This window comes from Pithys albifrons, chromosome 21, assembly GCF_047495875.1.
Source record: "Pithys albifrons albifrons isolate INPA30051 chromosome 21, PitAlb_v1, whole genome shotgun sequence".
NCBI classification, from domain to species: Eukaryota; Metazoa; Chordata; class Aves; order Passeriformes; family Thamnophilidae; genus Pithys; species Pithys albifrons.
In genome coordinates this window covers 8,430,976-8,448,418 of record NC_092478.1, presented here as the reverse complement: position 1 = coordinate 8,448,418, position 17,443 = coordinate 8,430,976, and the positions used below count along the sequence as shown (strand labels likewise).

Here is a 17,443-nt window from a genome sequence, read left to right as displayed (position 1 = left end):
TCCTGGCTGCAGGGGAATGCAGGGCTGGCAGTGTCCTAGGGCAGCCTGCCCAGCCCTCCTCCGCACCAGTCCCCTTGGCTGCAGGAACCCGTGCCAGCTGCTCCCTGCCCCGGGCTTCCCTCTCCCGGCTCCCCAGGCTGTACTCACTGTCTTGTGGCTCCCAGCCAGGGACTCATTTTGGATGATTAGGGTCAGGGGAGTTGGCTTCCCTTGGCTGGAGCAAGATTCCTGCATTAATGTTCCACACTGAAGAATGAAAGCACCGGGAACTGGCCCCCTTCCCAGTACTGAATTTCACCCACAAATGCACCCACTGTTAAACTGTCAGCTCCTGTCTTGCTTCCCACAGGCGAGAAATATTCCTACAATATCCACTATCTCTCCGAGAGTCTGAGCTCCACACAGTTTCAACTATATCTATAGAAAATAATAAATGGTATTAAAAACAATAGGTCAGTCATTACCCAACAATAAAAATGTTGGGTTATATGCCAAAAGAATGCACAGAAAACTATGCATTTTACTAAGTCATTCTTCAAGAATTATGGATAATACTGTTCATTTTATTACAAGAATTCCTTGCCATTGATTTAAATGGAGCCAAAGAAGCATCAGGATACTAAAAAAAAATAAATCACATTTCGGTTTCAAACAATAAGAAGGGAGAATGTTTAAAATATAAAATATCTATGAACGTATATAGGAAAGTAAAAAAGCAACTCTATAGACCTCAATAAATGGTTCTAATTGGATGTAGATGCTTTTCTCAAAGCCTACAAATATGCTGTTTGAATACTTGCTCAGTTTGGTATCTCACATTGAATTATTTTGGAGGTTTAAATTTGTGACACTTGTACTTCTAATACTATAATTTATTTAGTGTGAACCGCTGCAATTTTAGCAACACAGTTACAACTGCTTACTTACGAATTCTTTTTGTATCATATATGTTGCTAAAATAAAATGTTTTGGACTAAAGACCAAGTTGTCTCCTTAGCAGGAAAATGATGCCTATAAAGTGTAGCTCGATATGAGATTGTAACACCTTTTTTTTACCATAAAATCTTACTACACACTTGACAGTAAATGTTATGGATTACACCACATAAATGTATCTCTTTAAAAGTTATTCATTAATTTGTATAACTAACACAAATTTCTGTGGCTAAATCACAGAAAGAAGTTGGAATCAGCTGCACACATTCTTTGAAGTCTGTGAATCCCACCATTCTATTTCATCTGTACTCTTAGAGCACATAAATTCAGAGTCTGGACACAACAGTGGTTGATTTCTGGTACTCATGGAAGTGGCTGATTTTTTTTTTTAAGAAATATTTCTAAGTAGGTGACAGTAAAATCAAGGTCTTGTGACTGGAGCAGGATACAAAGAATCAGGAATTGAATCTGCAGCCAGATGATGAACAAGTCATTTAAAGCAAGTCTGTAGAAGAACCAACATAATTATTATTATTTTTTAAATCCCATTAGATACCTGCCTTAAACTTTGCTCTGATTTTAGGATGAATTTCACCCTCCAGCCCAAAAGGACAGAACATGCACACACTGTTAAACCCCTGGAAGAGAGGATCAGTGGGATTTAAGCAGAGCACTGTTTGGCTTTGCCTCCTCTGAGCAGGTAACAGGAAACAGGAGGGTGTGTTACACCTGCTTTGATGGTGTCCCACACCTGTTCTGTCACTGCAAATTCAGCTTTTCATTACTTCTTTCTTCCACACTTTTCTTCAACAGATTTCCAAATCTCACTAAATAGGCATGGACTAATATTCTGTTCCTCACTATGGCTATTCAAAGCACCTCCTTCCCTAAACAGGGGTCTCAATGGAAGCCTGAAAATGGAATTTTCCTTTGGAATAGCACTGGAAATTTCCATGACAGCTGGAAGTGGGATTCAGGCCCAAAATCTGTGTTTTGCAATGGATGGGGATATTTCAGAATAATCTTTGACTATTAATCTGGAAAAGCTGACTTGACCTCAAAAACTTAAAAAAAAATAGCAAGAGAAAGAGACAGAAGGACTTGGTGTTTAGGAACACCCCAATACAGTGTTTGTTGTGGTGAAGGAGCCAGTAAAACTATGATGACAGAAGTTACTCTGCTTTTTAAAGCTGCAGTGGAGCAGACTGAGCCTAAGAAAATTACCTGGAGCTTGATGCAGCTTGTCAACAAGAGCCTTCTTGCTGTATTCTGTATAAATTCTTGCTGTCTTTAGTCTTAAGCAACTGGAATTATTAAAACAGAATATGGCTTCTAAAATTAATTCAGGTTTCCTGCAAAAGCCCTCATTTTAAAGAGATGACTTTGGAAAGGCAATTCATTTACCTCTGGGTTCTCCCATTAAACTCTTTCGTGTGGCATCAGAACATACATCTCAGGTATACTGAGTATTGTCTAAGGATACTTAATGTCCCTACATGTTTTCTATTTGTCAGCCCACAGGGATCACTTCCAAAGGTTACAAAAAATTAAAAGCACTTCTTTGCCTTCCATACAATTCAGGTCACCTCCCCAAGGCCTGTTCAAGTCCTGCTTATTCCTCACCAGTAAATGAGAAAGAGGAAGACATAATTTTAAGGCTAAAATAAAACATATTTCTTTCAAGACAACACTGTAAAACCTTTTCCTAAAAAAAAAGCACCATGATTAAGCTGGGAAGGCAACAAACACCTGTGTTTCCTTCTCAGGTCAGGTGCAAGCCTTACCCTCCATCTGACAATGTGTTGCAATGATGTCAGACCCATGAGGAGTCCGTTGTGAGTTTATTGCACGCCCCTCACCTCATCCCATAGGAACATCCATCCTGCTGCTCCCCAGCGAGCCAGAGTGTACCCAGGCAGTCTAAATTTAGCTCCCAGAGTTACTGAGCACTGAAAACATTTCATAACAGCACCAAACACGCCTCTCAGAGATCAGTGCTCTGCTGGGGAGCACATTGTGCTTGGAGCTTCCTTTTCTGGCAGCAGTGGGGAGCAGAGGGGCTGCCTCCTGTGGGAATTGCCCACCCCACTGGCTCCACAGAGCACAGGCCAGCAGGGTTCTGCCTGCCTGGCTTAGCCACACCACCCACAGCAACCGTATGTTCCACGTTCCAGATTAATAGGAATGGTTTTCCACCTTTCCCTCCCAGAAACAAATGTCAGCATGGCTTAGAGCCATAAGCTCTTTATTTAATATCAAAGCAAAACAATCCTGACTTGACCGTAGTGCCAAAAGTTGACAAAGTATCCTGAGTATGAAGTTCTACTCTATTTCATTTTAATTAGTGTCTTTTGCAGTGAGACAAATGATGAAAAGCACATGGGGACTGCCAAGATGAATCAAGGACATCTGGTAACTTTAACATTTCAACATGAAACAGAGTAGGTATTACTTGCAGATACTCTTATGTGCTGTTTGAAACAAGTAAAAAAATATAAAATTAACATACATTTAAGGAAAGAGACTATCTAAATGCTTTTGAATCTTTTTTTGGATAGCCTTAATTGCTGTTTGTCAGACAATGTGAAGCTAGTCATGCATCTTATTGAATTAGCTGTTACTTCCCTAAGACATGGTTATAATAGGAATTTTTAGAATTCAGATCATACTACACTAAGATTCTCTGGATTACAGTTTCTTAGAAACTCCAGCTGCATCTGAATTCCTAGTGCAAAACAACTAACCATGAAGTTAAAACTGCTTCTTGATACTTGCATTGATATGCATCCTCTCAGGGCTTGTGACTCACTGATGATGCAGGACACACAAACCTAAAAAAACAAAACCAAATCCAGCAACGACATCATCAGCTGCAACTGGGAGCTACCTGCTCCAAAGAACTGCAATGCTTCTTACCCCCAAACCCCTAATTCCTAAATAAATGAGTGTTAAATTGAACATACAGAAATGGTATGCTGAAAAAATATTACCTGGAGATATTCTTTCAGGAGAAGTGATGTGATTTTCTGTCAGTGTCGGCTGTGAAAGACTAACTGTGACAATCACATTTTAACTCTCAGGGCTTTTACATATTCACAAGATTGCAATATGAGCAGTCAATGCAGTTGCCAGAAATATTCTAAAATTAGTTTGGCCCTCAAAAAAATTCACTAAACAGAAGACAGATTTACAGGAGCACCTGACATGCAGAGGTAATTACTACAATGCAGAGACCAACAGGTTTCAGCAAGATATTGTCCATGTAACAATCTATAAAAATTAGAGAATATTTTTGCATATGAGAGTTGTGATTTGACCATTTTTCAAGGTATATCTGACATTAGGGGTATCATTCCCTCCCATGTGTACAAGCTATTTTAAACGTGTGGCAATTATACCTGTTCATTATTGGTATTTATGTACCTGATAGCTCTGAAAATAGCTTTTCAGCAGCAATGAATAAAACAAGCTAAAATGTATTTTGCAAATTAAAGACATTTATTAGACAGCAGGAGAACATCAGCTGCAGTTTGTCTCCCACTGACTGGTTATCTTTTAAGTTTCATTTGGTCCAACATCTTCAGCTAGTCATGAGCTCCCCTTTGCCAGAAGGGGAATACAAATATGCAGATATCATGTAATGAATCACTTATCACGGAATGATGGAATGATTTGAATGGGAAAGGACCTTAAAGATCATCTCATTCCACCCCCTGCCATGGGCAGGGACACCTTACATAGCCCAGGTTGCTCCAAGCCTTGTCCAACCTGGCCTTGGACACTCCCAGGGATGGGGCAGCCAGAGCTTCTCTGGGCACCTGTGCCAGGGCCTGCCCACCCTCCCAGGGAAGGATTCCTTCCCAATATCCCACCTAACTCTGCCCTCTGGCAGTGGGAAGCCATTCCCCTTTGTCCTGTCACCTCATGCCCTGGTCCCAAGTCTCTCTCCAGCTCTCTTGGGGCCTCTTTAGGTGCTGGAAGGACATCTAAGGTCAGCCCAGAGCCCTCTCTTCTCCAGGCTGAGCACTCCAGCTCTCCCAGCCTTTCCTCATAGGAGAGGTGTCCCATTCCTTCCAAGCACCTTGGTGGCCTCCTATGGTCTCATTCCTACTTTATGACTACGCATGGCTATTCATATGCCAGTCTTGAATGTAATTGATACAAGTTTTGTTGCTAAGTGTTGGGAATGGGGTAAAACAACCCTCAAGCTGCCCTCCCTGTGGGTTTGGGGGGCCGGGGGGGGCTGAGGGGCCAGGGATCAGGGCGGCACCACCATGGGTGTGGGAGAGCAGGTCAGGCCTCACACCACAGACTGGAAGGGGCATTCCTGGCAAAATACCTCATGTTTAATCACAGAATCATGGAATGGTTTGGGTTGGAATTGACCTTGAAGATCATCACTGTCCACCCCCTGCCATGGGCAGGGACACTTCCCAGTGTCACAGGTTGCTCCAAGCCCTGTCCAGCCTGGCCTTGGGCACTTCCAGGGATGGGGCAACCCCACAGCTGCCCTGGGCAGCTCCTGTGCCAGTTCCTCCCCACCCTCACAGGGAGGAATTTTTTTCCTAATACCTAATTTAAATCTGCTCTTTCTTTTCAGTGGCCAGCTCCCCTCACTCAAACCCGCTCCGGTGTCACAGCCGCCCTCAGAGGCTGCTCCTGGCCCGTGCCCGAGGCTCGGTGGGACAGCGGCACCCCCGGGCCCCCCGGCCCCGTTCACCCTCCGGGAGCCGCGACGACGGCGGCGGCAGCTTCAGGGAAGCCCTGAAGGAGGCAGGGATTAGGTAACAGGCGATGAGCGCTCAGGTTTCCTCCGGGTTCCTGTGAGGAACCTACGCGTCTGGCTGCCTTGGCGTGACTCATCACAGCGGCGCGGCTCCCAGCGCTCCCCCGCCAGCGCCGCGGGCCGAGCCGCCCCCTCGGGACCCGCCGAGCCCCCTCACTCACCCAGCGCCGCCCGCGCTCCCGCCCCAGGCGCGTCCCCGACACCCCCCCACACACACTCACACCCCCGCGGCGTGCGCGGCCCCGCGGGCCCGGGCGGGAGCGCGCGCGCAGGCGGCGGGCGGGAGGGAGGCGGGAGGAGGCGGCGGGCAGGGAGCTCTCTGCGGGCGCAGTGCTGATCCGCCGGCGGGCGGCCGGGAATGCGAAGCGATGGCCGCGGGAGGTTCGGGCAGCGGCGGCAGCGCGGAGGAGAAGACCTACCGCCGCTTCCTCGAGCTGTTTCTCGGAGAGTTCCGCGGGCCCTTCGGAGTAGAGCCGGAGCCGGAGCCAGTGCCGGAGCCGGAGCCGGAACAGGAGCCGGCACCCCCCGCCGCTGCCGACACCGCGGGCGCTGCTGACGGGGAGCCCGGGACAGAGGGAGAAGCGGCAGCGGCCGCCGAGGCGGAGGTGGGAGAAGGCGGCGAGGGCGATGCCGGCGACCCTCAGCCACCCGCCCCGCCGCCACCGCCCCCGCCGCTGCCCTCGCTGCCCCGGCCGCTCTCGGAGTACATCACGGAGGAGGAGGTGGAGGGCGAGTGCCTGGACCTCTGCCTGCAGCAGCTCTACAAGTAGTGAGTGCCGGGCTGAGGGGAGCGGGGCAGGGCGCGGGGCTGAGGGGACCCCCCCGTGTGGGGCTGAGGGGAGCGGGGCAGGGCGCGGGGCTGAGGGGACCCCCCCGTGTGGGGCTGAGGGGAGCGGGGCAGGGCGCGGGGCTGAGGGGACCCCCCCGTGTGGGGCTGAGGGGACCCCCCCGTGTGGGGCTCAGGGGAACCCCCCGTGTGGGGCTCAGGGGAACCCCCCGTGTGGAGCTGAGGGCAACCCCCCCCGTGTGGGGCTGAGGGGAACCCCCCCCCGTGTGGGGCTGAGGGGAACCCCCCCCCGTGTGGGGCTGAGGGGAACCTTCCCGTGTGGGGCTGAGGGGACCCCCCCTATGGGGCTGAGGAAAACCCCCCGTGTGGCGCTGAGAGTAACCCCCTATGCGGGGCTAAAAAGGGACCCTCCCGTGCGGGGCTACAACAGGGACCCTCCCGTGCGGGGCTACAACAGGGACCCTCCCGTGCGGGGCTGCGGGAGGGAGGCGAGGGCAGCGGGGGAACCCCGAGGCAGAAGAGTTCAGGGCTTCGGTGGGTCTGAGCTGGTTGGGGTCACAGCGCTCTGCTCTGCCCGGTTCCCCCTGCCCAGAAGAATCCTCTGCTCTGTGCGCTCTCCTTCCCTCCGGCCGGGACAGGCGAAGGGAATAGACAACGGAGAGCCACGAGCATCCATCTGGAGAGCAGCTTGCTGGGCAGGGAGAGCGGTGGGGGAAATGTCTCATGCTCTGGTACCAAAGCAGGAGGGGGTTTGCCTGTGGTTGATTGTGCTGGGGCTTTAAATTGAAATGTTCCCTGTGTGAGGGTTTGTAAATGGGGAAACATCTGCCAAGAAAGAAGGAAGAGGAAAAAAAGAAGGGGCAAAGAAAGAGAGGCAGTCCACCTCTTTTGCCCTTCCAAAAAACCACCGCACATGGAGAAAACCACACCATGTAGTCACAGACCAGGGAGAAAAGAGGGGTAAACCTTGGGAGAAAGCTATCCATAATCATGGGGATTTTTCTGCTGTCAGCTGGGGAAAGCCGGCTATACTCGGTTCTGTACGGAGGCAGTTTCCAGATCTGTGCTTTCTAAAGGCTGGTGCATAAAGAGGAAACAGATGGGATCTATTCCCAGTGTGGAAAGTCTGTGGACTGAAACCTAAAGATCAGTTACCAGTGCCGTGTATTGTGCTCAGCTTCGGCTTTGAAGGCTTGAAATAGAAATGATTGTTAGTGGCGATTCTTTAGGAAGCTTTTTAAACTGATGCCACAGGAGGAGACAAATGAAGCTGTGAAAATCTGCACAGCACACCGGGGAGCTTTCTGCCATTGAGCCGGTAATTGTGATGAGAGGTGTTACTCAGTCCCAGAAATAAATAAATAAAGGCAGAAAGAACCGGGTTTTACAACTGCATGGTCTGTTTCTATTCAGTTCTCATCTGTCCTCTGCGTTTGTGGACGATGGGGACAGCACAATGATAGCTGCAGAGGACAAAGCTCTCCTATTCACACATGCTCACCCTGCCACCTTTGGAAAGGCTCTGGAATACAGCAGCACATTCATGGGATGTGGCAGAGAGCACAGGCAAGTCCCGTCTACCTATTTAGGACGTGTTTTGTTGGGTTATTTTTAAATGGACTGGTAAGATCAAAAGTCACATTAGTGCAAGTAAAGTTTTAGACACAGAGCAGATTATTTGAAAGTATTATTTAGAGTATAGCTATGAAATTATTTTGGACTTGAATTCCTCCCCCTCTTCTCTCTCTGCCTGTCCACATACCCCAGGACAGGCAGATTCCTCAGCTTCTGAAGCCCATATTAATGGCTGAAATTATTAAGAAAAGACAAAAGACACTTTCAGAGGATTCTTTTTATGGAGACAGCTCTTGCCAATTTGTGGTTTGGTTTTTTTCAGCCTTCAGCATAAATCTTTTGATGGCCACTGAATGAAGCATCTCTTGGCTTTGTTTATGGTGAAATCAATGCAAAACCCAATGTCTGTCTCAAAATTAAGGGAGCTGGGGATCATGTTGTAAGGAAAATGTTTTCCAAAGGCTTAAATAATTTTGTCAATGTACAGAAAATGCATTTTCAAATAGTAAATGAATACCTGTTAACTGAAGATGGATAGAAATTGATTTATATCTGCCTAGCTAAGATAACTGCAAAAGTAATTCTTTAAAACATTTTAAAATATTAAAAACCAGATCTAGTAACTTCTAAGACAGAGACCTAAACTGAAATAGCTTTTCCTTGAATGATGGTGAGATCTGAGGTAAGTGCAAGTGTGCAAAACTATCCTTCAGGTAAGGCATTGTATTTTAGTACACTCTTAAGAGAAACTCAGCAATAGGACAAGGGGGCACGATGGGCTCAAGCTCTGCCAGGGGAAATTGAAGTTGGAGAGCAGAAAAAATCCTTTGCAGAGAGAGTGCTCAGGGATTGGAATGGGCTGCCCAGAGAGGGGGTGGATTCCCCATCCCTGGAGGGTTTTAAAGTGAGCTTGGCCGTGGCACTGAGTGCCATGATCTGGTAAAGGGACTGGAGTTGGACCAAGAGTTGGACTGGATGATCTCGGAGGTCTTTTTCAACCCAATCCATTCTAGGATTCTGTGATTCAAAGCTGTGACAAGTCTATAAAACAGACAAAATTAGAATGTTTTCACCCTTTAAAGCCAAGGGGTTGACTGGTTAGATGACTCCAGAGATGTGAAACTTCATGATTAAAGCTACTCTTGTGCCAAATGGTGTTTAAAACCAGAAAAAAAAGCACATGAAAACTCATGAGAAGGGGAATATTTTATTAGTTTGTCATTAGCAAGAGGGACTATTGTCAAGGCATGTTTTCTGCAACTATGTATTAGTCAAATGACTGGTTTGCATTATATGTAGCATGAGGATAAAACCCATTGCTGTGAAAAATCCAACAGCTGTTTTTCAGCTATTTTAAGCACAGAGCTTTAGATCTTTTTGAGGGGTGTAAGACCATCTCAGAAATGAGAACATATTGCCAATCATGAAGAAATATAATGCTTTTGTGCCACTGTGTATCAGTATCAAAGAGTTCTTATTTATGAGATTTTCCTGCTGTTTTCCATAAGACTCATATTCCCCTTTGAGATTTCCAGTTCCTGTTTTCTTTTTTTTTCCTAGAGACAACATATGCTGGAAAATTAGATTAATGTAATCTTTATATCTGCCTAAATGCCACAAAATATGTCCTGTGTGCTTTCTTAGTGACCCTCCACAGAATAAACTCACCAACAGGAGGTACATTGGATGAAGAAAATAGTCAAAAAAGAAGAAAGTTTGAGGAATTTTTTTCAAACACTGACTGATAGCCTGAAATTTCAATTTGTAGTTGCCTTCTATAACATTTAAGATTGAAATATGTAATTTACGTGGTTTCTGTGTAGAAACAAATATACCAAAGGCCTCAACCTGTTAAATATGAGACCCCATCACTGCCACTGATCCAGGGGCAGATCTCAGTTCTGACTTGTTTTAAAGGAAGAAGTGACTACTTGATGTAATAAAGTTGCATATCGTGCTCTGTTCTCCTTCTACTGATACTTTTATTAAATCTAATGCATTTTAAAAGCTGCTTCTTGACAAGACATATGAAAAACTAATCAGCAAAGCTGTGATTGCCAAGAGAGGACAGAGCCAGACTCCAACAAGTTGTGTGAGTAGGAAGAATAAATTTATTTTGCTATTACATTTTTTTTTCCTTTAGAAATTAAATAATATGAAAAATTAAACTACATATTGTTCTTGCTTTTCTTTTTCTCTGTTTTTTACCCCAAGCTTTGACAGGAATAGGTACAGTTGGTATCATTTGTAGGTTCAGGTTTAGTTTCAGTGATTTTGGTGGGACAACCTTTTGCTTTCAAATATTTGTTTAGAATCATCTTCAGCAAGCTTAGAAAGTAGGTCTGTGTCTCCAGAGCTGAGATTTTCAAAAGATGGTAAGTAAAATACAACTACAATTAATTGTTGTGCCATCTAAAGTGCTTAACTAAGGCACTGAGGACAACATGATTATTTTGAGGATTGCAGAAATCTTGTTTGGACATGGAACATGAAAAGAAAAACTTGTAAGTGCTGCCCTTTTAAGTTTTTCACAGAATATTATGCCACATTCACAGGATATGCAATATTTGAAGTGAGTTTCTTTAATTGATACTTTCTTTGTATTCAAAAAAGGATTTTTTAAAGTTTATATATATTTCCCACAGTCTTGCTATGAAAAATCAAGAAAGGAAATGTAGGCTTAACATTTTAATACTGGAATGATGTAAAACATGGACAGTAATGAAGGTTTTGCCCCTCAGCTTGAAATTTAAACTAAAGAGAAGGAACTTCTCATGGTAATTTTCCATGAGCAGAAATCCTTTTTTCTAATAAAGGAAGCTCTTACCTTGCACACAGTGTTGTCTGCTACATCCATCACTGTGGAGTGAAGAGATGAAATTCTCTCCCTTTAAAAAGCAGATGCACATGTTTTTAACTTGCTTTTTTAACCCCTCCCCTGTGACAGCTGGCACTGTTGTCACTTTCTCTGAGTTTAAATTAATAGATGATTCTAGATTGGCTTTCTTAGCTTCATATTAAATAGGCTCTGATGTTTTACTCCTTTATAATTTGCCTTTTATCACCTGTTTCATTGATTGCAATCTCAAAGCCCTTTTAGGAAATATAATTAACTACTTGCCATCTCTAATATTCATCACAAGGACCAACAAAAAAGAAATACCATCCTTTTAAAGATGGTGCTTTTTTTCATCATCTTTTGTGAGGTTTTACAATGGAAATGAAAATGTTGGCCTGTGCCCAGGGTGAATGACAGGAGTGGATATTGGTTGCATCTGTTTGGGGCATTTTCTAATGGTTAATGAGATTTGAGAGATGACATTAAATTTGGATTCAATATTAGGAATATTTAATCTAGGTTTAGATTAGATATTGGGGAGGAATCCTTCCCTGGGAGGGTGGGCAGGCCCTGGCACAGGTGCCCAGAGAAGCTGTGGCTGCCCCAGCCCTGTGAGTGTCCAAGGCCAGGTTGGACAAGGCTTGGAGCAACCTGGGCTATGTAAGGTGTCCCTGCCCATGGCAGGGGGTGGGACTGGGTGGGCTTTAAGATCCCTCTCAACTCAAATCAGTCTGTGATTTCCCAGCCCCAGCTGTGTCAACGTCTCCAGGAGCCCCTGCCAAGGGCAGGAATCTCTTCTGAGGTCCTTGTTGAGCTGGCAGGTCTGGCTGTTGGTGCTCATGTCAGGCCCAAGGGATTTGGGTGTTTCTCAGTAAAGAAATCCACAATCATCTCAGAGGAGCCTGTGCAGAAAGTCAAGAGAGCTTTGGTATTACTGTCAGTACCCTTTTTAAAAGAACCTGCTGTGGAGCTCCAGCCACCTGCTGGCTGCTGGTGCTGTCATGGCAAACAAACATGGGCACTCCCTGAAGGGAAGTTGTGGCCAGGTGGGGGTTGGTTTCTTCTCCCAGGCACTCAGCAATAGGACAAGGGGGCACGATGGGCTCAAGCTCTGCCAGGGGAAATTGAAGTTGGAGAGCAGAAAAAACTTCTTTGCAGAGAGAGTGCTCAGGCATTGGAATGGGCTGCCCAGAGAGGGGGTGGATTCCCCATCCCTGGAGGTTTTTCAACTGAGCTTGGCCGTGGCACTGAGTGCCATGATCTGGTAAAGGGACTGGAGTTGGACCAAGGGCTGGACTTGATGATCTCGGAGGTCTTTTCCAACCCAATCCATTCTGTGATTCAATGGATGTGGCACTGAGTGAGAATCCACCACATCTTGATCCAACCCCACTGTGACCACTAGCCCATGGCATGAAATGCCATGGGCTGGTGATCACAGTGGGGTTGGATCAAGGGTTGGACTTGATGATCTCAGAGGTCTTTTCCAACCCAATCCATTCTATGATTCTGTGATTTCATCCCCTTTAGCCTGGAAATCATTATAATCAGCAAATAGGTGGTGTTTGGAAATAAACATTTCCAAAACACAACTAATGCTCTGCACAGGGAAAGATTCTTCCCGCTCCTTTGGAGGCATATTCAGTTTGTGTTCCCATGCTTTTAAAAATACTGAAGTAAATCAAATATTTTGATACTCATTTTTAAAAAAGGAATATCAGCTGAAATGAGCTATTTAAATTGCAGATTTACATTTTGTCATGGTTAACATATATGGTGACATTTCAAAACTTACTACTTTATGATTAGAAGGATGCTGAGTTTTTCAAGCACGAGGGTGACTGTGCTTGGAAGTTGCTCTATATAGCATTAAAAAATCATTCTCAGTGAACAGATTATGGAAATAGATTCATTCCAGTGCTTTTATTTCAATGAATGTTGCTGGTAGAACAACACATTAAAGGGAATTAATTTTGTTAGGAGCATTTCACACCAAGAGGGGGTTTTTTTGAGTAATTTGCACAGATGCTGCTACTCCTGTAACAAACTGATTGAAAAATTAGGTCTGCACTAACACATTCTTTTTTTGGACTTTATACAACCACTGTTAAAACAAAAATCTTATTGGCCATCAGGTGAAACTACTTTTGACTCTGCCTTTTGGATATGATGAGCTTCAGTCCTTTGGAGAGTTTTTTTAGTAATTCTGTTTTGCACAAAACACTCTGCATTAGAATATCTTTATCCTTAACATTCCTCATTGTAATTGCCTTCAACAGTGGCAAAGTCCTTCTCCACCTGTTCTTTGAAGAAAAGATAATCTACTTAATTGTGATTCTTTTCACAGAAGGTTTAAGAGATACTTTTATTGATGCTAAGGTGAAACTTTTAGTTTTTTTTCCAGTATGTGAGTAGAAGTTTCAGTGCCTTTACACTGGTGTACACTCATTCATTTTTGTTGTCTTGTTAAATTGCAAACATGATCACATTAAAAGCAAAAGCAACAGGGCATGTAGTACACAGATAATGAGAATATTATTTATTCCTATATTTGCTGTCATATTCTCTGGCTGTTCTGCACCATTTTCTTTCTTCACATCATTTGGTGTGTGCTGATTTTTGGTCTGTTTTCACCCTGGGAATATTCTTGCTGTCTAGGAAAGACACGTGAAAAATGGGATGAAATGGAGTTAGTGGTTTAAACATTAGATGTTCTCTGAAGCTGCAGGACTGTCTTATGCAATGCAATAATGCTTACATAAATCAAATTATTATAAAAATAAATGTATCCAGGCCCATCCATGCCTGTGCCGTGTGAGTGACCGAGGGCACGGCACTCAACTGTCAGTGGTCACTGTTGCAGTGCAGGGCCTCATGGTTGGTTTGGCTGAAAACTCAATTACTAACCAAATACTCCAGATTTTTGTTGTTCTAGAGCAGTGGTGATTAGATAAAGTGATTGCAGATCGTGGACTTGTTTTACAGCAACATTTCTGCTGTGCCTTTGTACTTCATTAGGACAAAACAACATTACCCGCCTTTAATAAGACATTTTATAAAGAAGGAATCATCAGAGTCATAAATTGGAAGTGCGTGGGAAGGAGCTGCCCTTGGGTGCTTCTATAATTAATACAGAAGTTAAACAAGTTAACTAGATTCAGGATTACCTCAGTTTGTGTTTATGTTGGATGGAAAACAGCTGAGGGCAAGTAATGATTGAGTAACTGAGCAGCATTGGGAGCTGTGGTGCTGCTCAGTCCTGAACTCTCCCTGCACTCTGGTGAGGAGTTTGGTGGTTTTCGTTGGTAAAGCAAAATTAAAAAGTTGACTGCTAAACTTTGATCATGGGAAAATGTGCTTGGATGCAGAGAAATCTGAACTGGGAAACATTTGCACTTTCTCATAGCTGTGATTACAAGAAAAGGAATATTTGATTAATTGGGTAAAATCATGGGTAGCTCCTTCCTTAATTTTCTCAGAGATTATGATTTTGAAGCTATTTTTGCTGCCTTTGATGATCCAGTGAAGTCTGTTAAATTGTACCTGACAATTCTTCAAGTTTGGTTTCTTTTGCTCTTCATTTACAGTAAAGAATTTGAGTACTTTCTCTCGTTTGGGAATATGATTTTTTCATAGGCTCTGTACTTCCATCATGATGTAACTAAAAATAGCAGCAGTGTATAAAAATAGGCCTTGGCATTTTAACTTCTTGGCTCTGTCTCCAGGGCTGTTCCTTTCACCTCGGACTGTGACCTTCTTACTGAGGTTCAAAGATCTGAAATGAATGTGGTAAGTTGTTCCTCGTTAGTGTTACAAACATGGTACTCTGCATGTGGTATTAATTAGCTCCTGGAATGACTCTGTTACTTTCAGTCCTAACTTGAACTTCTGGAAGACAGAAACCCCCACACTCTGGCTGAGAGTTCAGCAAATAGTTGTGTTTTCTTTTTCTTAACACAATAAATATTAGGTAACTAAAATTTGATTTTCCATGTTTAATAGCTTTATGTGCAACGAGTTTTTGCTCAATTAGACATTGCTTGATTATTGTTTTCAATTATCTGGCAGCATTGATGAAACTCATAATACATTTTTTTAAAAATAAAGTGTTTGGTTTGTTGGTTTGGCATAGATCTCCTGGAAATCCAGGGAAACATTCAGTTCCTGTCAGAGCCCATGTGCCCAGCTGGCAACACTGGGAAAACTGTCTAACATTCCTACCTGCAGAACAAGTAGAAATAACTTAATATAAACTAATAGTACACATTTACATACACAGCATGACCTGTATTTTAAACTAGGGCTTTTCCCAGATTTTCCTGTAAATAGTGTCATTCTGTTTGTCACCTCATCTCTGTGTTTGAGGCAAATGTGATTGAATTCATATATTTGTATATAAAGGTCCCTGTTTTCAAAGGGTTTGTGCTCTGAGCTGCCTTATTACCATTTTCTCCTGAAAAGCTGTGTAAAAACTGACATGTTTAGTAATGAGAAGTCAGAAGCTCAACATTTCTGGAGACTGGGAGGTTCACTCTCGTCTGGGGACATCACTTTGTGCTGGCAGGACGTGGGTGTGTTGGGTGTTCCTAGTTCTGCTCTCTCTGGGCTGTGCTCCACAGAGCAGGGCTCTATCTGTCTAACAGGAACTGAGTCTCTCCTCTTCTTGGCACTCCAAAAAATTCAAATTTTAAAATATCCAAAGCATCAGATTTTACAAGAAAATTATTCGATCCTGACTTTAACATAGGCATGTGAATTCTTGGTGGAAGTGCCTCCAGTGGAATGGGCATTGATTAAACCACAGTGTGAGGTCTCTTCTCTGGCATTTAACCTTTTACCTCAGTGGTACAACTGTGTAAAATCAATGGAAATAATTGTCTTCCATATAAACAGAAGGTTGGAGTTATCCCTGTGTAAAACTGGTGCAATTCCCACTGAAACACGGGGGGAAAAGCAGAGCCTTTTCCGGGAGCCTGTTTGGGAATGTGTGTCCAGGCTTGGCTGGGGAGGAGCCTGAGCCTGCCCTGAGGGACTGACCCTCCTCCCGGTGCTTTGTTCATCTGAGAAGGAATTTACGTGGTTTCAACTTCCCTTTTTCAGTTTGGCTGATGAGGAATGACCCAAATGATCATACAGAATACTTTAAATCTCACTAATTGCATTGTGTACTAATTTTAGAAGAGCATTTTTGGTTGTTTGATACTTCTGGTTTAGCACCTCATGAACCCGGGTTGGTGCAGTTCACAATCACTTTGTTTTCACCAGGGCTGATGCTGTTTATGGCCTATAATAGTTGTCTCTAAAAACATGAGCCAAGCACAAAGTGCTGAATCTGCCTCTGGGCATTAAAGAAAAAATAGTTTCTCCTACAAAATTACTAAACATCATAAAATATTTCTCCCCTCCCTCAAATCTTACAAACTCTCCCTGTGTCTTGGGAGATGCAAGAAGAAAGGTCTGGCAGCAGGGAGTAAGAAAAGGCATTTTTAATTATCCAGAACAAGTGGATGTAGTAGAATGCAATAAACCTGAAAAACACTTCTTAAATTCATATTAACTAGATAAAAATTTAATGCAGAAAGCAATGAACTCTAAATATTTTGATCATTATTTTTAACCAGCTGTTCTTCTATTTCTGTTAATGTAATTCTATATTAAATAGACCTAAGAAACCAATTACAAAATATATATTTTATATATTACAAAATGCATAATGTACTTAATAAAAAGCTATTTTTGTGTTAACATATTGAAAGTGATTCAGTTTAATTTGCCCTCTGACAACTGATGATGTCATGCAGTTCTTGTTTCCATGCTGTGTCTTTTCATCTTACCAGGAGACAAACAGAGGTTGTAACCCATAAATATTAAAGCTGGAATTTACAGCATGGGGGGGGGGGATAATGTTTTATTTTTAATTCTGAGAAAAATGCCTTCTGATGTAGAGATAACAAAGAACATCTGTTGAGGAAGTACAGAAAGAAAAAGGAAAGCATTTTGAGGAAGTCTGCTTTTTATTTGTAAAGATATGAAAACCAGCTAATCAGGTAGCATGAAAAAATCAAACAGAAAGAGGAAGAAAGAATTAAATGATGCCACAGCCTGAGTGACCTACCCATGTTCCCCCATTCATTTCTTAGAGAATCATTGTCAGGCTGTGAAAGGAGTTTACAAAATAGAGAAACTCATCAAATTTTTGTATAACCCCTATTTTATTGTGGCAAAGCTCCTAAACTGAAGTTGGTTCTGCTCTGCTGTGTTTGTTCTTTGGCATCACTGCCAGGTCTTGGGGCTGTGCTGTAACTTTAACTTTTGAGTTAGGAAAAGGTCTGGTACTTTCTCATGCTCTTGCTTTCATGTGGTTTGCTATTAATATCTTCTTACCAGTTAGAGATGCTTTTCAGGGAGTTGTTTCAGGCTGCTCTCAAAGGTTTTTTGGAAGGGCTGATAAAATAATTCAACTGTCTCCTTTCAGTGGTGCTGAAGGTCTGACACTGCTCCTTTTGCCTGTGGCTGTCTG

General features: G+C 43.5%; 1 protein-coding gene across 1 annotated transcript in view; it reads left to right on the top strand.

The window, feature by feature from the left end:
• The first annotated feature begins 5,997 nt into the window (after nt 1-5,997).
• PPM1E (protein phosphatase, Mg2+/Mn2+ dependent 1E) overlaps nt 5,998-17,443 on the top strand; it is a 65,563-nt gene continuing 54,117 nt past the window's right edge. The window contains exon 1 of the mRNA XM_071575174.1: nt 5,998-6,491. Within this exon, the coding sequence (XP_071431275.1) occupies nt 6,091-6,491 (401 nt within the window). The 5' untranslated portion in view covers nt 5,998-6,090. The remainder of the gene's footprint in view (nt 6,492-17,443) is intronic.